Source organism: Chironomus tepperi, unplaced genomic scaffold, assembly GCF_022539635.2.
Source record: "Chironomus tepperi strain 1889 unplaced genomic scaffold, CSIRO-AGI_Ctep_v1 contig_68, whole genome shotgun sequence".
NCBI lineage: Eukaryota > Metazoa > Arthropoda > Insecta > Diptera > Chironomidae > Chironomus > Chironomus tepperi.
In genome coordinates this window covers 272,234-297,533 of record NW_027226190.1, presented here as the reverse complement: position 1 = coordinate 297,533, position 25,300 = coordinate 272,234, and the positions used below count along the sequence as shown (strand labels likewise).

The following is a 25,300-nucleotide window of genomic DNA, read 5'->3' as shown; positions in this document are numbered from 1 at the left end:
TACAACTCATTACGACTTTTATTCATTACTTGCTTTTATATTTTATATTCAGACTTAAAGTTACAGTCCCTTTTTGCTTCACACTCATCAACACGATTCTTTAAAGAGTTGTTCTCTGTTTTTGTCATTGAAAATATTTAAAACTTTTGTTTATGTCTTTTGTCTTCCTTTAAAGGACCGACCAATAAATGCCCAACAGTTAATTGTACAGGACAAGGTCACATTACTGGTCTATATACTCATCATAGAAGGTATGATTGATGATTTTGTTCCTTAATTTATTACCTTAAATTGTTTAAATTAGTGTGGATGATGATGTAGAGCCATCAGTCATTTTATCAGACTAATTAGCATTTTGAACTTATTGTCTTGATGGTCGAGTATATACAGGAACCATGAGCAAGAACTTTGAATTCTCAGAAATCATTTCTTGCAATGTTTATGAATTGAGTTCCACGTGGACAACTGATCATCGATTTAAGAGCCAATTTTCCTACAAACAAATCCTATATTATATTCCACGTGGAACTGAAATAGTGGAAATAAATTAAAAACTTAGACTTAATTGCAATCACGTTTCAAAAAAGCATTCACGTTACGAACTAGACATCTGGTCTAAACACAGTCTGTTGCACTGATTAAATACTACGAAAGGTCTTGCACGTTAAAATCCGTCACATGGCTAATGATAGTTTAACGAGTGAGAGCTCGCCAAGACAACTTTGCATTCAAACTTAAATCTACAGCATAGATTTCAGATTAGTGTCTAAGTCATGAAATTCAGTTTAAAGAGGAATCCGACATCTCATTGCGTCTGATGAACAGCATCTGATGACATGTTGCTTGATAACTACAAAGCTAGGCTATTAGCCGCGTTTTCAGTACTTACTTATTTACTTCGCTGACTATTAAAATCAATTACGATCCATGACCTCCCTTAGATGGCCTGAAATTGGTTCTATAGCTTGACAATTACCAAAACCAAGTGCCTAACTATTTCTATCAAAAAATTTCAAGACTTCTTTGTCTTTATAGACAAAGAATACTTTCGAGAGTTTGCTTACATTGAATATACTAAATGAGCATAGTTGTGAGTGCTCTTAGCTCTTTGCCTGCTAGGTTTCATCTTCCCACGAGATATTTTTCCACTCGAAAGTCTGATTTAAAGACTTCAAGAAGCCTTCTGAAAAAAATGTCCAATTCAACATATCCTATTGATTTCAATACTATGGTTCCAAAATGGACATATGAGAAATTTCACAATCTGAGACTCGTCATTCTGTTAGAATTAAATATCAAAGAATGAAGCCTCTACGCCACCGAAATCATTTCAATCAACACTGTCAACTAGCTTGATATCATTCATAACAGAATAAAATTTAATTCCATTTGAATCTTAATACATCGTCAAATATGCAAAAAGTTAGCAAGTGTAATAAGTCTGATAAATACTGAGCTACAGCATCAAAACTATCCACACAATTTAAAATTACAACCAAACCCAAGACAATGCTCATCCTCAAAAATTTATAATTTTCTTCTCTCCTTTCATCTAGTTTATCAGGCTGTCCACGAAAAGATAAACTCTCATCAGAATGTAAGTTGATGAAACTTTAAATTTCAATGTCTGAAAACTTGTTCATTTTCATACAAAAATTTTAATCTACATTTTATTATTTAAAAAAAGTATTAGCACTTAATGAAACTATCTTGAAATGTCCAACACCGAATTGTAGTGGACGAGGACACATAAATTCAAATCGTAATTCGCATCGTAGCTTATCTGGTTGTCCAACTGCTGCTGCAAATAAAGCTGCGGCTAAGGAACTAAAATATCAAAATAGTTTATTGTTTAGAAATAAATTGCACTCGACAGGTGAATTGACATTGTCTTTTGTGTATGTTTACTGTATCCTTTACCTTAATGAATATGCTTGCTATATCCAACAGTTTTAAATTTTCATCATTTATCTGAATATCAATCAGCATCATCGAGTGTGAGAATAAATAAAGATTTATTATTGTCAGAGTGTGAGTCAGAGAAGGCTAAAGATTTGTCAAGAGCTGTCGAAACAACCAATCAAACTTCAACTTTGGTACATAAATTGAGAAATTCAGACGAGCCTAGTTCATCGAAAGAATTAAACAACAAGGAAGGGAAGGAGCATAATAATAATAATAATAATAAGAGAGAAAATACCGAGAAATTTATTGAAGAAACACTCAAATCAGAAAATTTAAATATGCTAAGTAATCCGATTGAAAATCATTATTCACGCGAACCGGATTTGCGATATACAAGCTTAAGTGATGTCTCACGCTCTATTTCATCTTACGCAATTGACAGTGTGACAGCTAATCGCTTAGCCATGCAAGAATACGATGTTCAAACTGTTCATTCAACAAATCATCGACCCTATGACTCCACGTCTTTAATGAATTCACAAACGGCATTTGAACGCTATGATCCAAATTATTCGCTTCAAAGGACATCAATGTATTCGCCATATTGTCAGCCAACCCTTGAAGAATTGGCTAATCAACAAAAGTATCTATTAGAGCAGCAACAGCAACCACCATTAATGAAAACCGAGCCGGATGATTCAAATAATGGTCCCGTATATCCCAGACCAATTTATCATGCCTACGATCCAACAGGTATGATACATATAAAAATTTACCACTAAATAAATATTTCATAAACTTTTCTTCTGATATTTGAGTTGCTTGCTGACCATGGTTAGGGTTTCAAGAATTGGATATGCTGTGCTATCTTGAGCATATATCCCTAGCCACACAAGCATAAATGAGAAAAAAAAATTGCATCCAATTTATAATAATTAACTTTATCTTTAGTTCCTTACAAAGCATCATCCAGTTCCCCATCACCGACATCCACCACTCCAACCGGATCTCTTGCATCGGGTCAAAATGTAAATAACGTTGGCGGAAATGTAACAACAAATGGAACAGCATCAAATACACCAATAATTGATTTATCTACAAGTAACATAACATCAACAAGTCCGACATCGGGTTTCTCATCGAGCGAATATGGAGGCGTTAATCAAAGAAATTCACGAAGTCCACAGCCGGAGTCGAGTCCACAAATGGCAAGCCCACAAGTTCCAAGTCCTCAAGGGCAAACACTTGATTTAAGTGTGAATAGAATCTCACAAAGGTAAGTGGGGATTAAAAAAATTTTTATTTTAAACAGCATAAAGCAGTAGGAAGTGGAAACAAGACAGCGGAGATGAGAAAAAATCCATTCATGTCTTGAAATCCTTGCACATTATCTTAATCAACATGAAGATGAGAATGAAAAAAAAAATGAGGAGCAATAAGAAAGCATCAGCCATTCATTCGTACATACAAACGGCACATATAAGAATGAGAAAAAGAAAAAAAGGAAATCTTGTACATGAATTACACAGATATATACATTAAAATCGTTATAGAGTATGTTAATAAAATAGCTTGGAGTAGATTTTATGTTTTTTTGTGCTCCTTTGTTATATGGAATAATGCTATAATTTTTGAGGGGTTTTTGTATGCTTAATGTGCCACTTAAAACATTTTTATGCTAACAAAGATATAAAATTATCCTTTTGGCAAGGTGGCGAATTGTTTTATGATATTCCCTCCAAAAAAAAGAATACTCAGAATCATGAATGAGAAGAGAATTTTATGGCTTAATACATGACAACAGCGCATTAATTCAGTAAACATGAAATTATGCGCTGAAAATGTGTTACATCAAATAACTCACATTAATCACCCTTAAAAAATCTCTTTTTCTTTACATCTCCACATCCTACTGCCGTTGCTAATGCTGTATTTTTTTATACTTTTTATTATAAATAAAACATAACGTCGAGTTAAGTATGTGTACAGAGATTTATTAAAACTTACATTTTTTCATCACTTCCATCCACAGTGGATCTTCGGAAAATTCTTATCCAACACAACCAGATAATAGTAATTCCACAACACCACATCAAAATGGCTTTTTATCTCGTTCACCACAAAAAATACAAACGGAACCGGTTGATTTTAGTGGAAATCAGCCTGTCGATTTTAGTGGACCGCGAATGGGTTTTGGAATAATTGGACCGACACCATACTCAAGAGAATCAACTCCAGACAGTGGTGGATCTCATTACATTGACAATTTTAGGGATCCAAGTGGTAAGAAACAAACAAACAAAACAACATGCTGCATACCTTATTATTATTCTATAGAATTCTCATACATAAATCCAAAACAAATTTATCATAAATAGAATTGAATAGAATAAAGGAATAAAGTCAAACAGCATTTAAATTTCATATTTTTCCATTAGCATATAGTCCACATCCGGCATACGGAATGGTCCCCGATTATGCAAATAGCTATCCAGGTTATGGACCGAATGCTTATCAATGTGGAAGCTCATATGGCAGCTCTTTAGGACCAGGTGTTGTTTATCCTGTTTCTTCTGTTCCAAGTCCATACTCATCGTCAACATCTTGTTATGCAATGCCACCCCCACAACACTTACCATCGCATGACAAATTGCTCTCTAAGGACGGGTGAGTGTCTTGTGAAAGCTAGAAATTAAGTTATTTATTTTAAGGAAAAAACCTTTTTTCTTATGCTACATACGATATATATATTGTGTCTTGGCGATGAATGTTTACACATGACTTATACATTCACATAAATTTTACAGCCTTCCTTTTATTTCATTTCATTTTATTATATTATTTTTGTCTCTCTTATCGACTCTCCTATTTCCCCCTTTCCCCTATGGCACCATCCATCCCCTTCAATATTATTACTATACTTTGTTCTATTTCTTAAAAAAGAAGATTTTCATTTGCACTTTTCAACATATAAAGAAGATACAAAACATACAACAATATTGTGTGCGTCTTATACTGTACAGGATTATAACCATCCATATGTAAAATTATTCAGTCTTATCCATAATTTTAATTTTAATTACAAATTTAAGAAGAAACAAGTACTCTGTGGAGGAACTGAAAACAAACATAATGTCAACACTCTTAAAAATTCTTAAATAAAAATGGAAGTGAATTTAAAAAAAAAATGATGAAGACGACTCGAAAAAGAAGTGGAAATAAAAAATTAATATGTGGTAAAAATTTTGTACAAAGACGCACAATTGTGTATTTAATTTTATATGCAAGGAATTATCATATTTTTTCTGTTCGGTGTCTCTCTCACTCATTTGGGATTCAAGGGAATGTAATGTGGGAAGCATTAGGAAAGTTAGCAATGCAATATACTTCAAATCAGGATCTTAATTCTTTATTTTATAAAAAGAATACCTAATATTTGAAAACTGTCAATTACTGAATGCATTGATAGGATTTGAACCTTTTCTCTGTTTAGGACAAGTTTAGGATTTATACTGAACCTGTTGAATTGAACCAGTTTAAATCGGTCACTTCATGATATGAAACTATAAATTCATTTTAGCGTAAATGTATTAATTAATCGTTAGGTAAAAGTTCACTTTCTTCCTTATTTTGCTAGCCATACAGATCAACTGTGATTCAAGCAACTCTCATTTTGGTGTCTCAAGCTAGCTTTATCACTGGTTGCCCTTTGTCTTACTTACTTACTGAAACCATGTTCCGATGTGGAGCCTAGGTTTCTACAAAAGACCTTCCATCTGACTCTGTTGCTGACCTTATCACAAAGTTTGTACAAATTTTCCGTCTTTGCATCTAACAAATGATACACTGTCTGGGTAAAACGTACACGAATAGCACGAATCGGTTAATCAATCCAGCACCTAGTCAGAGGTTACCTTTTTCAGAGGCCGTTTTTTTAATCGAGTAACCGATTTGGTCCAAGAACTCATGGTGAAAAGCTGTTGATAGAGATAGCATGGCATTTGGTATCGGTAATTGACAAACGAAAACCAGCAATTAGCTTAAAAAAACAGCTTTAGGAAAACTCTAAGGGGCATCATGGATCACAATTGTTCTGTACGACTAAATTGAGTTTCTGAAATGTCCAGAGAAATGTCTCGGAATTTTTATGAAAAAATTGAGTAAAAAATGTGATTGCAAGAAAACATATGATATTTGATATTATGACAATTTAGGATTCGAACCTCAGTCTTGAGCTGAAATCTTCTAAAATTACTTTCAATTTCTTTTAATGCCTAAATAGAAACACGTTAATAACCCTCAATTTAAGTCATTATCCAAAACATTCACATCCCTTGTCTCAACCATCTTAATTCCGCTCATTTCTTCATATTTTTTTTTCATAGCTGCAAGGAAAATACATAATTCCATGATGAATGTTTTTTTTACTTCTTATGTAACTTCTTGATTCAGCAATGATTATGTTGTTTCTTATTTAAAAATCCTTAATAAGCATGTATTCATGTTGATTTATCCATAAATTAGTCGAATCTGTGTGGTATAAACAAACACATAGAATTCACATTTTTTTTATATCCCGTGCCTTCCTCTCGACTACATCAATCTTCTTTTCATAGTCAATCTAATTTCACTTTTCTGATGGATAGAACCGAATATCCATCATTTTTCATTCCACTCTCTATAGACTGTTAAATTATTGGGTAACAATGCGGTAATCGCTCTGTGGACAAAATGTATTAAAATATATTTTTTTCATATAGCTTCTATTCTGTTCATTGCTGATATTCGGTACGTAATCTATAGAAAATGAGAAATTAAAAAAAATTACGCTTTTTCTTAAATTTTCATTGATTATGTCATGAGCACGCAATTAAAGAGTAAGAAAAAGTTGGTACTCACACTACTAATTTTCTCAATATATAGGGATATGTATGGAAATAAGGGAACGGAGGCAAAAAAGGAAATTTTAAAGTATTTTTTCCAAAAAAACGAAGTCTTTAAAATATTAAATTTTTAATGTATTTTCCATCATTTTGAGGGTTGTATGATTACGGAAATTGGGAGTATGAGACAATGTTGAATAGAGAAAAAGAAAGGAGAGAGTTAACATTCTTTTAACACAAGTAAACAGACAACGAAGCGAAAATCATTAAAATTAGGGGGTTTTTTTCTCTACTCTATATTAAAAGTTGTCTGATAATGAGAAAAATGTGTAAATATATAACATCAAACCCATCTCTCCTCTATAGTAGGATGTGTATGAGGCACATCACACAAAAAAAAAAGAAGATAATGAAAATCACATGATTGGGAACTGAATATAAAAGGGAAGTCTCCACTAAAAGAAATAAAGCGCTTTAAAAAGGATACATTTGAGCTCTTTAGGATACACGAAAAATATTTTATCGTTTAATTTTACTCATCGTCATGATTCAATCCAATTTACTTTTAAGCTCTTAGAGATTAAAATATTAATTAACTTCAAATTTTGTACTTTTTATATATCTCTGCTACTCACTCACTGTAAATGTGTGTATATCCCTACCCATAATACGATATACTTACGACTCTTGATGCTGTTGATGTTGATGCTTTAATCAGACTTCCTGGCTGTCCATCCCGCAATGATAGAGGTTTACAATCTCATTCTCAAGAACTGAAATGTCCTACACCGGGTTGTAATGGAGAGGGTATGTATATACTTAACCAAGAAAATGATGAAATATTTATTTACAATTTTATATGCTGCTGTAGCTTATTCACATGTGTATTAAAAAATTGCTTCCATTTTTAACAGGACACGTAACCGGTAATTATTCATCACATCGCAGTTTATCCGGATGTCCACGTGCCAATAAGCCAAAAAGTAAACCTCGAGATGGACAGGACTCTGAGCCGTTACGGTAAGAGATTGTTGATGAATTTTTAATGGTTTAATAATCAATAAATTAATGCATAACACTTTCCCATCCACGCTTACATTCTAATTAAATGAAAAAAATCAGCTGGTAAGCATGACAACTTTTTTTTATGTTGCTCATCCACATTCCTAGTGACTGAATGACTCTCTTTTATTTTATTTGCATAATTCACATGATGGTGTATTCAAATTGAATTTATTATCTAACATAACTTTTAATCAAACAATTTTTTTTGTGTCTTGCCTTTCTTCCCTCAATGTTATTGTTTAACTCGCTCCATCCATTAATAAACATTTCCACCATCAGTCCGATACCTCAGGTAATTAAATACACAGCGCAATAAATCCCATCTCGTATTATTCATATTTTTGTGTCTCTTTCTCTATTTTTCCACATTTCATTTATTGTTGCTCGTCCACGCTTATAAAACACCAAAAAAACACCGTACGACAAATACAATATCATCGATGATGATACCCGTATATCCAACAAACAAATTTTCACACACAGTGTGATGGATCTGGTAAGTAAACAATCAACGTGCATTAAATGCCATTTGACAATATGCTATAATATTAAAATTGTCGTATAATTTTTTCGCAGGTCACTCGACAGGAAAATTTTTATCACATAGGAGGTAAGGTTAATTGAAATTCAACAATTTTTTTTGCGCTTCTGTTGGAAGATGAATTAAATTTTTGACCTTTCTCGGTACTCTTTCAAAATAATTATCATTTTTTTATATATGTGGAATAAAAGATTTAAAAAAAAGGTCTGAAATATAACTTCATGAATGCAAAATAAATTTTTCATAAAACCACACGGTTTAAGTATCAGAATATCCTTCATATGATGAAAAGATATATATAAATTTCGTCTATTTTTCCTATAGAATATGTGTACAACAATTGAGCAAATTGAAGTACGATGTGTGAAGCAGAAATGGGATAATTTAATTTTCCCGAAATTTTTTCTTCCTTTTTTTATATATTCTATGCTGATAAAAACCCTTTATTCATATAAATTCGTAAGAATATTTACTTTGAACTTTAGAAAGAGCGCATTTTCGTGTTGGGAATTGATAATGCAACATCCATTCATTATGCTAAGTTTTTATATTCCATGTGCAAAATAATAAGAAGTTCTTTAACTTCTTCACACATGCCAGAATTGTACAGACAATAAAGACTTTTATTACCCGGTGATTGACCGACTCTATAGCTGCTCTCGCAAAACTAATTAGAGAAAAATACTATGTAAACTATAGAGTATGGTACTGAGGGGAGAAATTAAAGATCATTTAATTCTGTAAGGTTGATGAAAAGTTTTTTTTTGAAAGGCCAGTTGATGATGGGTATTTAAGAACGTTAACTGATGTTGGGAAATCTTGATTCTGAATGCAATTTTTGTTTGTTTTGGAAAGCAGAGTTAGTGGAGGTGGTAATCTAGTTACGCATTGGTCATTTAGTTAACATACAGTACTTCAATGTTCTTAATGTTTACTTAAATGTCGAAATTTTATGCTACTTTTGTTTCTAGTAAGGAATTAGGGCAAAAAGTTTTGGAATTTGAAACTGTTATGAAGCTTTGATTATAAATCAAGAAGAGTTTGTTTGTCGTAACGTTCATTTGACATTTGAATTATATTTATTTTACATAGTTGAAACCCCCTTTTCACACAAAAGTTCAGTTTACATTTGAACTCTGAAGAATAAACATTGCATTTATAATTTACAACTCGTTTGGAGTTTTATTAGTGAAATTAGATTATAATTAAAGTTGTAAACTGTTGTACGGAAGCAGTTGACTTTAAAGTTTTCAATAGAAATTGATTTTGGCTGAAATTTTGCATTAAAAAATCAATTTTGACAATTTAATGAAATCCGACTAGTTATGTAAACAGTAAAAAAATTAGCAGTTAATAAGGACTTGATACTTTCTATAAAGTATTTGGATTCAATTGATATTTTCAAGATAGCATTTAGGAAGTAATTTGGATGAAATACATAATATTATTTACGGATTAGTTAAAGAGAGTTACATTCTATAACAATTAAATGCTTTAAGTCTATGATTAGCATATAATATCTTAATTATAATTTAGATCTGCTTAAATGCAGCCAATAAATTACATTTGAATAACCTCATCTAGGAATTAAGTTTAGAATCTTTAATCGAAACTTTAAGTCGACTTAGTTGTTTCAAATTGAGTCTTTTCGATTTATTATTCGAGATTCTTGTCAAAGAAGCTAGTGTTTACAATTACTTACTTACTTTCTTCCATGCAATATGCTGACCATAAAGATAAATTGCAATCTATTGACCTCTTTCTCTAGCTGCTGCTTGCCAATTCCAGATTCCTACCATTAAGACCTTAGATGTTCTTTTGACTGAACGACACACAAAATTCCTTTTAAATTTCATAAAATTCATCACTTTTCCCATCTCTAGAGACAAACTGTCATTCATCACATTGAAATTTTCGCATAAAAACTACAAAAAAAAATTAGAGTGAGAAAGTGAAAAGTTGAAAATTTTCAAGCTTAAATAAATATGTGTTTAAGGTTTTTTTCTATTTTGAATAATAAAAAAAGAAGTTCTCTCTTCATTTTAACATCTAAGTCAGTATAAAAAAATTTGGTTATCCTCTCCACAGTCCCTCATGAAGTACAAAAAAGGGGAGAAAAAAAAGAAGAAAGAAAGGAAAAAATTTAAAAAATGTGTCCTTTAATGTGTCTACAGCTGTAGAGGGCATTTTATGATAATCCATCAAAAAAGAGATCCAGAAATTAAATTTTTAAGATTTTTCCTTCGGTAATAATTAATGTTAAAATTGGAAAATAGAACAGTATCATTCTGTAAATGAAGTTTTTTTCCCATCCCATGCAAGCTGAGCATCACATGAAAATAGATAGATAAATGAATGAGCACTGAAAAGGGCTACGTCACGCAATTTTATTTAATTTATATTTTTTAACTAAAAATCGACCCACATTGTTTTAAGCACTTCGATTTATTTTTTGTATAATCATTATTCCAGCGCATCTGGATGTCCAATTGCAAACAGAAATAAAATGAGAGTTTTAGAAAATGGTGGTACAATAGAACAACATAAAGCGGCTGTCGCTGCAGCAACTGCAATGAAATTTGATGGTGTCAATTGTCCATCTGTCGGATGTGATGGTATTGAATGAATTAAGATTTATTTATAAATGTAAAATTTATTTATCTGAACTTTTATCTAGGAACAGGTCATGTAAATGGAACATTTTTAACACACAGATCATTATCTGGATGCCCTCTAGCTGCCCAAGGAATTAAGAAACCAAAACTTGATGAAATTTCCATTTATCCAAAAGGATATATAACAGGTATGAGATAAATACTTTCCTTTTATAATTCAGTGTTGCTTTTTGTTTCTTACAAACAAAAAAAAATTGTTTCTTTTTTTGAGACTTACAAGAAAAGAGAGAAAATCTTAAGTAATGAAATCATTTTCACAAAAAAAAAATCAGAACTGGAAGGAATCAAAGAGAAAAATCTTCTTTTGAAATTCCTTAAGTTGAAACAAAATTTCGAACCATTGAAGCAAAAAGAAATGAAAAACTTTTCTTTAACTTTACTTCAAGATGAGAAAAAAAATTCAATGAAAAGTCAAGAGATTACTCTTCACATTGCGTTTACATAGTGATGAATAAATGCTTTCATTTCAGAATTTTAATAGACATTTTTGCCTTTTGTTTTTCATCCTCTTCAATAGTATAAATCCTAAGTGTTATGTGTGTGTTAAATATTCATAAACATCAATACGTGTGAAATTTAGCTCTCATTAAGGGAATGAAACCAAAATGCATAAACATATAAAACTATTAATAATTATGGCATAAGAACAACATAATAAAATTGTATATAAATGAGCTTTGTTCATACATTCATTATGAATCTATTATAATAGAAGTTACCTTAAGTTAATAAACAAATTAAATAATTTATACAATATAACACGTACGTTTTTATTGCAAATATACTTGCTTAATCTATAGTGAGAGTTTTTCAGGGGAATTTTGACTTTAATGGAACTGATCCGAAGAGTTTTATGGGTCTTGTTAAAGTCTTTTTACATTTATCCTTAATCATTGTAAAGCTGTTAGATCGAATTTCAATTTTTTTGTATACCGTTAGTTCAAAATTCAAGCTTTAAGAAAGCGCAAGTTCAAAATTCAATTTTTTTGATACCGATTAGTTCAAAATTCCAAATTTTAAAGACGGTTAGTTCAAATTTCAAATTTTAGGAAACCGTTAGGTAAATTTTTGGAAGACTGTTAGTTCAAAATTTTAAAAAATTGAATACTGTAAGTTCAAAATTCAAATTATTGAGTAACGTTATTTCAAATTTCAAACTTTAAAAGCCCGTTAGTTCAAAATTTAAACTTTTTTGATACCGATTAGTTCAAAATTCAAATTTTAAACAACCGTTAGTTCAAATTTTGATTTTCCGAAATTCAAAAATATTTTCAAAAATTTAAATCTCGTTAAAATATTAAAATCGACTCAAATTCAATACAAATGTTTAAAATTCACACCAAGTCTCAATGTAAATTGCTTTTTGATGTCGAAAATCCTTCCACCAAATAGCTTTATCCCCTGAATTAACTATTTAACTGCCTACTTTTCTCAAGCATTTAATGGCTTATTTCGAATGCAATAAACATGATCTAAATTTAAAGTGTATTAGATTTATGTACCTATAATTAATCTGACACCGCAAAATGAGAATTTAGAAATTGGGTTTTTTTATATTTATATTTATAGACATGGAATAGATAAATGAACTACTTTAAAATTTTAAAGATTTTTCAATCTTCTCCTCACAATTCTTCTTCTCCGCTCTACCTACTTAATTAAATATCTCCTTTTTCTTTCCTAAATCTTCAGGATTCATTCTATTCGTTATAGGAATAAATAAATTTTTTTCGAAGAGATAATTTCAGTTTTACGACACAAAAATCTCTTTTCTTTCTTATTTTCATTATTGATTCAAAAATTGTACGGAAGAGAGAGAGAAAAGGAGCGAGAAAGTTGATGAGGAAGTTGAGAGGGTGGAAAGAATTTTTGTATGTTGTGAATGAAAAGGAAAAAGAAGAAAAAAACCAAAATTTTCCATTTATCCGTCGGCATTTTTTTTGCTTATTTTTTTTGCAATATGGTCCATGACACAGAGGAAATTCTTTGTGTTCATTGTTTGATAGAAATGAAATTTAAAATCATGCATTTAAATCCAAAAAAATGACAAAAAAATATATAAAAAAAAATGTTAAATTAATTTAATTTAATATAAATTGACGACGATAGACATGCGACTAATTTTCTGCTTTTTCATTCTTGTTCTAACTTTGATTCTTCCATAGGTATGGAATCAATGATAATGAACGCACCCAACACAAATAGTGGTGAAGATTTGGTGACTTTAGAAGCTGAAATTTCCGAATTGCAACGTGAAAATGCAAGAGTCGAATCTCAAATGATTAAATTAAAATCTGATATCAACGCGATTGAATCGCAAATATCAGTAGGCGAAAGGGTACGTTATGCCAAGAACAGGTTGGTTGAAGCAGAAAATTAGTTGTAATTTAAAATTCTATTACCATGATTTGGGAGAGACACTATAGCTCATTGAATTTAGTAATGTAGTTTATATGTATGTTTATTTCTTTCTTCGATTTTCAAAAAGACATAATAGAATTACGTGAATTTTAATGAGGCGGAAAAGAAAAAAAAAAGTTCCTTTTTTATTTTATTTTTCAAACTCAATTGCTCATAAAACTCAGTAATAAAGCCATTGAATGATTGACTTGTTATTTATGTATCTCTCTCTTCGATTTCAATTCAATAAAAGGGAGTTTACTTCGCTATTCGGGCCCCGACGTAATAGTACTATTTTTCTATATTCCTAGATTTATGACAAATTTCTTCCCTTTTAATAAAATTGATATTTTCTTACTCTGAAATAACAGTGAAAATATTTGGTATTTTTTGTGAAAATTTCAATACTTAAGGTTTACTCAATGCTTGATTCTCAATCTCTTCTATTGAATTTCTCTTGATTTGACAAAATTTTAAACGGTTCTTGAAAATTTAAATCTTCTCTTTTGAACTCTTAGGTTCAAAAATTTAAATCTTCTTTATTGAATTCTTTTGATTCAAAACTCAACGGTTTCCAAAATTCAAATTTGAACTTTTTGAAAAATCCGAAATTGAATTCAAAAATTGAACCTTCTATTTTGAATTTTATTCAAAATTTAACAGTTTCAAAAATTCAAATTTGTTTTTTGAACTTTATGATTCAAATTGAAGTTCAACGATTTTCAAAAATTTGAACATTTTCATTCATTAAAAATGCAAATTTTTTGACTTCTAAAAGTTCAAATCTTCTATTTTGAATTCTAAAATTCAAAATATTAATTCGATGATTTCTAAAAATTCAAATTGAATCATATTTTAAGATTAATCTCTGAATCTAACAAAATAGAACTTAATTAAGTATCTTAATTTAAAAATTGCATTCAATCAAGCAAAAAACCTCAAATTTTAAATTTTTCACTTTCAAAATATTTTTAAAATTGTTCAAACAATTTCAAATGAACGAATTACTCAAAAAAACTCCGCCAATTTTTACCGCCAAACCCCCGATTTAACATTTCCGATTGATTTCCACACTGAAATTTTTTAAAAAATACCGAAAAAAAAATCTAAGTTTTTTATATCTATTGAAAGATATTGCTGGATATAAAAAGAAACATACAAAGAAATTTGTTGCTCCATATTATTTTTTATTATTGCAATACATTTTGAAATTTGGCAGTTTTTATTCCCTCATCTAATTTTTCTTCCGAAGCGAGAGATAGAATAATAATAATACAATGAAAAAACAATAATAAGAATCTTCAAGAAATAAATTTCATGTTATGTTTAGTTATTGGAAATAAAAGAAGAGGATAAAATACGTATTTTCTGATATGTCAAAATTCCATGAGCTCTGTGTATTGGCCAAATTATTGGTAATGTCCTTCTGACTCATTTACATTATTGTTGTGTACTTTTTGTGCTGGTCACAAGAGTATATCCACTCAAATAATCTCATAAATTGTGTAACGACGACACTTTAACTTTATTCTCTTGTTGGACTTTATTTTGTGAGGGGAAAAAATTGATTTTTTTAGAGTAAATTTTTAAAAAATAATAATTTGAACTTGAAATGAAAGTTTCAAAACTTTTAAACTTGCTCTTTTTGGGCTTCATCTAAAAACAGTGGTGGGGAACCTTTGGGTTTTGTGCCACACCTTGGTGATAAGCCTCGATTGAAACCATACACGGTAAACGGTTCATGGCATTTTTAATCAATTTTGGTGTCACAGAGTGCCGACACACATTGCCAAAAACAGTGGTGGGCAACTTGATTATTCGTGGCACACCTTGGTGATAAGCCTTGACCGAAACCTCACACGACGTATGGTTCATGGCAATGCCAATGATGGCACACTAGTGTGTCGTGACTCAAAGGTTCTCCACTATTGATCTAGAACATTGGTTGGCAACCTTTGTTTTTTTCAAGGCACACTTTGGTGATAAGCTTCGACTGAAACCTCACGCGGCATAAGGTTTATGGCATTTCACATAAAATTTGCCGCCACACTAGTGTGCCGTGATATTAAGATTGTCCATCACTGATCTACATAGAACAGTGATTGGCAACCTTTGATTGTTCGGGGCATACCGTGATGGATATCGTCTACCGAAACCATACACGACATAAGGTTCATGGCATTGCCAATCATTTTAAGTTCCACACTAGTGTGCCGCGACACACAGGTTGCCCACTCCTGATCCAGCAAGTCTAAAAATAATATTTTATTGAGAGGCCATGAGCTTCATTAACTTGATAATTACATTAAAGTGTTATTGATCCAAAAGTTATGAGAAAATTTCATAAAAAATTCACAACATATAAAAAAAGGACACAATGAGAGTCTGTGCTGTATAAAAACAAAAAATAAAAAATAAATTAAACTAAATTTCTGTTTTAAAAAACCATTTTTATATTGTAGACTATTTTGGGTGTTTTAGACAAGTTTTAGACATTGATGCATTAAGATATGAGCAAGATTGACACGCAAATAATTGTATATCATTTACACACACAAACTGATCATGAGAGTTGATACAACCTGACTAAAAGTATGTATTATGTTAAAATTCAAGGACAATTATAAGTCACAAAATAATAATCATTAACACATGCACGTAACAAGAAGAATTAGAAGGAAAAAAAGTTGAAAGAATAGGTTCACGTTGAATTATATATTAAGGACGAAACTAAGCGTGTTCTTCTCCGATAGCACTTTCTTTGAAATTCGATACAACTGCGTCAATTGGAATTTATAGAATCATTCTTATACTTAGATAGTAAATGGACGACTTTTTATAGACAAAAAATGTTCTTTTATGTCTGAAATATTTTACAAAGTGTGTAGATAGTGTCAAGTGCCTCTTGATACGCAACAATTTGGAAGGGAAATATTTTTTTGTAATTTATAAGAAGAAAAAGGAGTTAAAAATTCACGTGAGAAGCAGAGGCTTCTTACTCAAATTAAACATTAATGAAAGATCAATAAAAAGTGTACATGACTATGCTTATAGCTTCAACATAAATTCATTGTTGTTGCTGAGAGCTCAAATTATTGGATTCAAGTCTTATTTTTAAGGTTTTGATTCCAAAGTTCAGTTTATAGAAGGTTATAGCATTTATTGCAATATGGCAGCAAAGGTTAAGTTTCTTTTGAACTAAGGATGCTGAACTGATAAGTTCCGTTCTCTTGGCAACAATCATTTAAACAACACAATTGATAGAATTGAACGAAATCGACAGACATGTTAATAAAGGAACCTTGACGGAACATTGACAAATTCGTGATTGAACCTTTACAAGAAGGTCGTTCCTAGAGCTAACTAAATAGACATACGATGTGAAAAAGTGAAAGATCTGAATTTAGATTGAATTCTTCCCAATTTACAAGAATAGGTTATAACTAGTAAAAAGCAAGTTATTGACTAATTCTGATGGTTTTTTGTACACTCGGGCTCATTACGCAATTTCATTCATTCGACTCGCATCCAAGTATACTTCATACTTTCATGAAATGTCAGAGGTTGTTTTCGATTGCTGCCACATCTTGGCATTTACAATTTCTCAAAATATGCAAAAATTTGATCTTGAGCAGTCTTGCAAAGAGATTTACTAACCGAAACAAAAACACCTTCTATGCTTTTCATTGTTAGATAATTGGCTTAAAGCCTTCAGTTGCTATATGATTTAGCTAATCTGAATTTTCGTTTTTCGGATGGGAATATTAAATTTGTAAGGATATTTAGCAGAATTTTGCGATGTTCCTTATTTGTTCTGAAACTGTCGAAACCAGGACATCGAAAATGGATGGGATTCAAGAGCTCGAAAACTATTTTAATGAAGCAATTTGACTTTCAATTATAATATCAATCCTTGTCATTCATCATGACATCTTAATGACTTTTGAATGTCCATCAAATGATTGGTACATCGTGAATACATCTGCTGAAAATGGTTGTTTTGCATCTGGATCTGTTACCTGAATAAGTACCACAAAAATCAGTTAATTGATCAAAATTCCGATTCCAGACTAACGTAGCTCCAACTTGGAGCCGGATTTGATTCAAATTCGACATTTCGCCAGTGTCATGTTGGATTTTAGATCGATTAAGTAACTGAATTATTCAGGTTAGCTTCAAATAATTTTGTTATTGTTCATAAGCATTCCAATAGTGAAATCCCTGACAGGACTAAAGTATTCTACACAAAAACATCTAATTTTGCTTCAAAATTCTTTTAACTATGCCTAAAAAGTCTTGACTTAATGGTTTAAAATCTTCAATTCAACAATTTACGAGAACATAACAAACATTTCAATTTTAAACATCAAAATCCATTTCCTTAAAATGATTTTTATTACCTTTTATTACAAACCTGGATCTGCTTTTTCAATTTCTTGATGAAACATTATCAAAAGCATTTTTTTCTCCGTTCTTACATGGGAAAAGACTTGAAAGGAATCAAAAAATGCAATAATCAAAGTTATAAAAATATGCAATTTGAGAATCCTAATCTTAACTTCTCCCCTTTTTCCTTACACACAACCAACATAATGTTAAATAAGAATCTTATGCGTCATAAATTTCAATTAAAAATCATTAAAAAAAATTTTACTTTGAAAAAAGTTTATAAATATCGCGTAACAAAGACTGAATTCCTTCTTTTACTCTCCTTTTCGTCTCGAATCTTTGAGTTATTAAACTTTTTTTTTTTGGATAAATTAAAGCATTGTTTTTGTGCTGAAAAAAAAGTTTTTGTTTTAAAGTATAAAATTTTGTTGAATGAAAAATAATTTTTGCTGTTCCTCACCACTCTCGTAAAAGTTCAAGGTTTACATGAAAAAAATTAAATTCGAGAGATTTTTTTGAGAACTATGTACAAGTTTAAACTTTATCTAATGTATACGCAACAAAACTCGACACAATTTTACGCAACAAAACTCGTTGGTCAAGTTAGATAAAAATGTAAAACTTTTCAGCATAAAGTTTTGTGTTATGTACCAAAATTGTATATAAAGAAAAAGGGAAGTTTAGGCTTTAATTTGTTATAAAGTTTGATATTAATTTGCGTTTTACGTAGACAATTATTTAAAGTTTTTGGAACCTTCAAAAATATGGTTATTAACCCATATTAAAATGTAAAGGTTAGAGATCAACTTTAAGATAATGTTTATCAGAATTCCCCGACGGCTTCTCATCATAAACATTTCGTGCGCATGAGGAAATTCAATGAGTGACAGAGCCTACATTGAACTTTCTTTTTTCGTTCCATACACATCATGTATATCGTCTTTTTCTTTTGTGAAAATATAAACTTTCCATTGGGCATGATCGTTTTTCTAAAAAGAAATAAAACCAATATAAAAAAAAAGCATAACCACTAAAAAGCTTCTTTTTTTCTCTTCTTCGTGAAGAAACGCCCTTCGTTTCGTTCGTATATTTCACCCACCTTGCAGATTTTTTACATATTGCAAAAAGCATTTGAAGAACAGCAAAAAAAAAAAATATTGCAGAATTGCGCACTGACAACGGTAATATCAAAAATAATATCTTAAACGATTTGATATCGTGCAACATTTGCACTCTTATATGTTATATAGGAAAAAAAAACGGCAACGGATATATTTATTGCTCAAGTTAAATACTTGGGCGTTTCAAAAGATTTCTCTCATTTCTTTCCAAGAAAAATCGATAGATTAGTGATACGACTTCACATCAATTCGCTCATTTTTATTGTTATCTAATTCAATTATTCAATCTATATGCATACATGTTATAATCAATGACAAATTTTATCAAAATGGCTCTAGTTCTGTTATCAATATTAAACAATTTTTTTTTGTGTTTTCTTTCATTCCAGGAAAATCTAATGATCTCTCAAAAGACTAATTTGAATGAATACTACAAAAGTTTACGAAATAATGTCATAACATTCCTTGGACACAATCGTTTACCAATTGTTGGATCTACAGACATAACAAAGTGAGATGATGATGAAGAATTTATCGTAAAATTAACAAATTGAAGATTGAATCGATGATTTAAAAGTTTTAAAGGTTATTTAACGTCTTCTGAGAATTTGAATAGTTTGTTAATACACTTGAAGTTGGCTGCAAACTTTTGGTTGAAAGATTCTGCAAAAATTTATTAAATTTATCAATTAAACCTGCTTATTGATCAAATATTTGCCAACTAAGCACGCATTTTGATAGCATTTTACTTAAAATAGAACATTTTGACTTAAAAACAGCAGATTATGATTTAAAAATAGCAGATTTTAGAGTTTTATTTGAAATTTAAGTCAATTTTCGAAACCAGCCAATTTCAAGGACAACTTGATAAAATTTGAAAATCTCAAAATAACCGTCAAATCTAAACTTTGCTTAAAGAACTTCAAATCTATCAAATTTTAAAGAAAACAAACAATTTTAAGAAATGAGAAATGTTCAAAAAAGTCCACACACATAAATTGTAAATCAAACAAAGAGAAAATGTATTGCAAGACTAAGAAGTAACTACAATTTTTTAGTTAAAAAAAACCTAAACATTATAAATTAATGCAACAATAAACATAAACGATAATTACGAGTCATATTAAAGGATGATGTATGGAGATTGAAGGAGGTGTAAGTAATATACAATAAAAATTAATATTTAAAAATATTCCCATTCCAATGTACTAGATATTCAAGCTGCTTAAAGTGTTACAAGATTTTACTATCAAAAAGAATTCAAGTGTTTAGTATACGGGGTGCTCTTTTATAAACATTTAGAACAAGAAGATATAACGATGAATTTTGTCAAGTAATTAAATGAAAACTTTTCATTTTCGCATAAAAGAAAACTTTAACTGAAGATGATCAGCATGCGAAGTGCTTTAAAGAAAAATTTTTCAAATTTTTTTTAGTCAATGTTGATGAACTTTTCAGGCTGTTTAGGATATACTTAGTTGGTCGACTAGGAATAAAAAGTTATGAGCTACTAAATTAAGTTTATATTCCGGAATTTCCGCGTCTCGACCTCGTCTAGTTCCACAAAAAAAGTATTTAAATCGAAGGAGTAAGAAGTCTGGGAAATAAAAAGGAAAAACTTGAAAAGTTTTAATGAAATCAATAATAAGTTAGGAAGGCGAAAACTTTTCTTTAATCAACAGTTTATGGCCATTTAATAACTGGGTTAGAAATTATTTAATTATTTTTTTGGGCCAAGTTTCGCTCTCAATTTGGGTGCCATGTGATGCGTAAGGCATGTGTGCATCTTCAATGTCCTCTGAACCAGTGGTGGACAACCTTTGTGCCGTGGCACATAAAATTCCATGATCCGAACGCATTATGCTGTCTCGGTCAAGGCTCACTACCAATAAGTGCCGCGAAAAACAAAAGGTTGTCCACCACTGCCTTAAACATTCTTTAAAGCACTTCATATGCCAAAAATTCTCAATATTCTTCACGTAAATTGTAAATATAATGTAAATCTAATTGTTGTTGGAAGATTGGGTGAAAAAATAACAAAAAAAAGTCGCAAATTTTTTTATAAGCTTTACACTAACTTTTAATTTGTGCTAATGAATGTCATATAAGGACAAACGGCTATTTTATATTAAATTTAAAAATATATTGTTTAAATGAAATGTTTAACAACTTTCTAAAATGATAAAAAAAAAAATATGAATTAAAATCAAAATCAATCCTATTTAAGCCAATACCTATTAGATTATTGATATTCGTGCAATATTTATTTTTGTTTTATTGACGTTAAATTTTAAATTCAAAATTTTGAAAATAAAATTGAAGGAAAAAGTCATTTTCTCTCAAATTTGAATTGAACTTGAAGTTCAAACAGGCAGAGAATAAACTTGCTTTACTATCGAGAGCATGTTATTGCTTTGCCTGCTACGGAAGATATCTACTTGAAGAGAATTTGGATGCAACTCCAAAATCTTTGAGTTTTGTTAGTGATTTGGACATAAAATACAGTTCTTTTGAAATCTGTCAATTTTGGACTATATCCAACTCAATTTGGATTAGATCTCTAAATTAAATAGAGTAAGCTCTTAAGAGTATGATACAGTAATTTAATGGTATACCCCATAATGCCAGTCCTTATAAAATTATGTAAGGCTCTGTCGTAGACGCATGGATTTACGCAAATCAGAATGAATCCACTAGCAGCAATTTGGAAACAATTTTGAAAGAATTTGTGAGTAAAACACGACGGAATTACACTTAATTGCACGTCAGTGGGCGGATTTTGAAAATTTTCCTGGCATTTTCATTCAGAATAAAATTTTCATTCAAAAACAGTAATATCTTCAAAATACCGCCAGTGTCGTGCAGTAAAGAGCAATTTCCGGCTTCGCTTCCGAACAAATTCCATCGAAATTGTCCCAAAATGCTACGAAGGTTGCAACCCAAGTGACACAATAAAGTGAACCGCATTTTTTGCCATCAATCGTCACAGTACCGTCAGCGTGACTTCACGTCTTATTCTTAATTCGGTGACGCAGAAATGGAAACATTTTGTGCTGTTCAGATAAAAATGTCCTCATGCATATTCTATACATGAACATCCCATAAAGTTAACAGAGGGACAATTTAACACATACATATATAGTAAAATGGAGTGGTCAATTTTGGGATTATAACACTACATAAAATCCTAATCCATATAATACTAAAGCTACCTACAAATAGGAAGATTGTCAAATCATCAAGTTAAAGGACTTCAAATTTGAGAGAAAAATGACTTTAATTTTAATTTATGCATAAAAAATACTCAGTTAAACTAGTTTATCGTATTAAAAATATAAAAGGGATAAAGCAGCAAAATTCTGTTGATTTGTAAGCATCAACTCTAAATTGAAATTGAAAACATTTCCTTAAATTTCCTTCTGTTCTGCTGATGACATTCAAATTATTTGTAATTTTTAAAACGGAGAAAATTTTTTAAAGAAAAACAATGGAAAAACAGGAAAATTTAAAAAAAAAATGGCAAAAAAAAAATATAAAAAAACTTTTTTGATAGTTTATCTCTTTTATTGTGGAATTTCGGGAAATAAAAACAAAACAAATGTCCATTAAAGAAGGAGTTTGAATAGTAAAAACTCTAGTTAAATGTAAAAAGTAGCATTAACTTAAATCAAATAAATTCAAATAACTATGATTATATATAGATTTTATATAATTTAATTAAATTATATTACTATCGAAATTAATGTAATATAAAAAAGTATACAACTATTAACTAATATTTTAGTTTAAAAACTTTCATTTTCATTCATAAAAATGCGAAATTATGTTCAATATTTGTTATTGTGTTATCACATATCACATGACACACACATACAGACACTAATGGTACGCCACATACACACAAAAAGTTTTATGATTTTTAAAAGAGAACATAATATTTAAAAAATTTACAATATACTCATATAAAAAAAATATTTAAATGTTCACTATATAACACTTCAAAAATGAGTATACTATAGATCAAATAAAGGAAATAAAAAGAAAATTAAAAATTAAAAATAAAATGCAATCACCTAATGATAATGAATTAAGTAACATTGATTACAATCTGTTTTTATATATTAAGTCAACAAAAAAAAAATTGTATAAATGTAGCATATATTTCATGAAATAAAAAGTTTCAATCTCTATAAGAAAAATTTACAATTCTTTTTTAGTTCCTTTGTTCCAGAAGTGATCAACCTTTTATCTTTCGCGGCACACTTTGGCGATAGGTTTTTACTGAAACCGTCACAAAAGTTTCGTCACACTAGTGTCATAAATGTTCTGTCACACTAGTGTCATAAATGTTGTGTCACACTAGTGTCACAAATGTTGTATCACACAAGTGTCAAAAATGAGTTGTCCAACTGTTGTCACAAATGTTGTGTCACACTAGTGTCACAAATGGTGTGTCACACTAATGTCTCTGTAATGTGACGCTGCACACAAGTTGTCCACCACTGCTATAGGTATTGATTTTAAGTTGTACATACATATGCAGATTTTCGGATGGAAGAGTATGCTGGAATGTTTCATTTTTCTGGTCAATGAAGCTCTTCAGAGGTTAAGAAATGGAAAATTAAGGAATCTTGCATTATGCAACATTCGGAGTAATTTCAGTATTTTGCATAACTTTTATTTTCTTTCTTCGAATTCCAAGGTCTTCATCGAGTTTCGAATTTTACTAGGAGTTAAACTGTTTGTTAATTTTTGACAGGTTGACCTACCCGAACATACAATGATGATGAGGTGGTCATAAATAGTCAACTAAAATTTTGTAAATTTCATTCAAGTCATTTCTTTGTGTGTCATTTCTTTGTTCAATAAAACGATAAGAGCTATGCAATACGCACTAAAAAGACAAAGAAAGTTTAAGTGTGCATTGTGTCACGCTTACTAGCAACCCCCGATAGCTCAATAGGTAACACAACTTGAGACATGAAATTAAGAGGGCGTTAGTTCAAGTCCCACTCGAACTATTCTGTTGTGAAATGTAATATTTATTCTAGAACCTTAATTCTGGTATGCATCATTATTTACTTAATTACTTCCTTGGTTAAATCGCATGTGGACACATTGCCGTGCTTAAGTTAGTCTAAAGTCAAATGTATCAATCAAAACTTGTAATAGCATATGTAATTTATTACCAGAGGATATAATTAAAAGAATTTTTAATTTAAGATATTCAGTAATTGGTACGATTTGATGAAAGGCGTATAATAGTCGGTCTCGATCAGTATGTCGTAATAGATGCTTAAATTGGTAACTTGAAAAGAGATTTGTTTCAGCACTTTGTCATTGGCACCTTCGGGCACCATCCAAAATTATTTTCACTACTTTCATTGCAGGTCAAATGGTCATTGAAACTTTTATGTCAATTCGTATTATTTTTAACTTTTGCGTCCTTGTCTTCATAACCAATCCATGAATTTTTCAGTATTCATTGTCCTTGCGCTATTCTTTTTACCTTTTGTGGCTTTTGATTATGTAAACAGAATAAACACAAAAAGCCTTATACTCAATTTTACTAGTCTCTGTTATTATGTTACCATCATCCGTTGTTATGAATGTATGTATAACGGCGATAACAATCGAACTGCGAGGCTTTGAGAGAGAATGTTCTCTCATAGAATTTTGAGTAGTTAATTGTCAATTATAAATTAAGTTTTTTATGCAAATTAAGTAGTAGTAGTTCAACAGTGTAAGAAACTACCCGCGAAGTTTTTAAATTGTGAAACAAGTCAGCCTGAACAAAAGTATTTAATTTTTTTACAAAACGGCAATTTCACATTGGAACCGTGTACTGAAATCTGTTTGAAATCTCAATAAAAATTTCGCAAGAAAAAAAAATCTTCAAATTTCATACAAAATTTTTCCAAAAAAAATTGCTTTGTGACGTCATAATAATCATACTTGAGACCAAAAAATCTTTTTTGAGATTTTTCCGAAAAAAAATCTCGCGAGATTTAAAGATTTTTTTCTCTTGAGACTTTTATTGAGATTCCAAACACAACATATGTGTCGACGATCTTTTAGAATGTATTAGACATTCGGAAATTCCCAGATTTGATAAGGAATGTATTTTTTCCGCTTAATATCAGCATAAATGTCGAGTGTAGTTACATTATTGAGATTTCAAGGCTAAATTTCAAGGTTTAAACTGGATTAATATAATATTGTTGTACTACTAATATTATAACTACATTGTTGTGCTGTAAACTTTTTTCGATATGCTGTTCCGCAAAAATTTAGACCAGTGCTAGACAATCTTTTATTTTC

The 25,300-nt window shown here is 30.3% G+C and overlaps 1 protein-coding gene across 1 annotated transcript in view; it reads left to right on the top strand.

Annotated features, from left to right (window-relative positions):
• Positions 1–23,076, top strand: part of LOC139100851 (myelin transcription factor 1-like protein) — a 42,088-nt gene extending 19,012 nt beyond the window's left edge. The window contains exons 3-19 of the mRNA XM_070653606.1: positions 176–251; positions 1,557–1,597; positions 1,688–1,876; positions 1,951–2,658; positions 2,857–3,181; positions 3,938–4,188; positions 4,344–4,572; positions 7,507–7,595; positions 7,703–7,808; positions 7,911–7,913; positions 8,133–8,145; positions 8,337–8,349; positions 8,430–8,463; positions 10,867–11,009; positions 11,072–11,197; positions 13,235–13,407; positions 19,369–23,076. Of these exons, the coding sequence (XP_070509707.1) occupies positions 176–251; positions 1,557–1,597; positions 1,688–1,876; positions 1,951–2,658; positions 2,857–3,181; positions 3,938–4,188; positions 4,344–4,572; positions 7,507–7,595; positions 7,703–7,808; positions 7,911–7,913; positions 8,133–8,145; positions 8,337–8,349; positions 8,430–8,463; positions 10,867–11,009; positions 11,072–11,197; positions 13,235–13,407; positions 19,369–19,494 (2,645 nt within the window). The 3' untranslated portion in view covers positions 19,495–23,076. The remainder of the gene's footprint in view (positions 1–175; positions 252–1,556; positions 1,598–1,687; positions 1,877–1,950; positions 2,659–2,856; positions 3,182–3,937; positions 4,189–4,343; positions 4,573–7,506; positions 7,596–7,702; positions 7,809–7,910; positions 7,914–8,132; positions 8,146–8,336; positions 8,350–8,429; positions 8,464–10,866; positions 11,010–11,071; positions 11,198–13,234; positions 13,408–19,368) is intronic.
• The last annotated feature ends 2,224 nt before the right edge of the window (positions 23,077–25,300 follow it).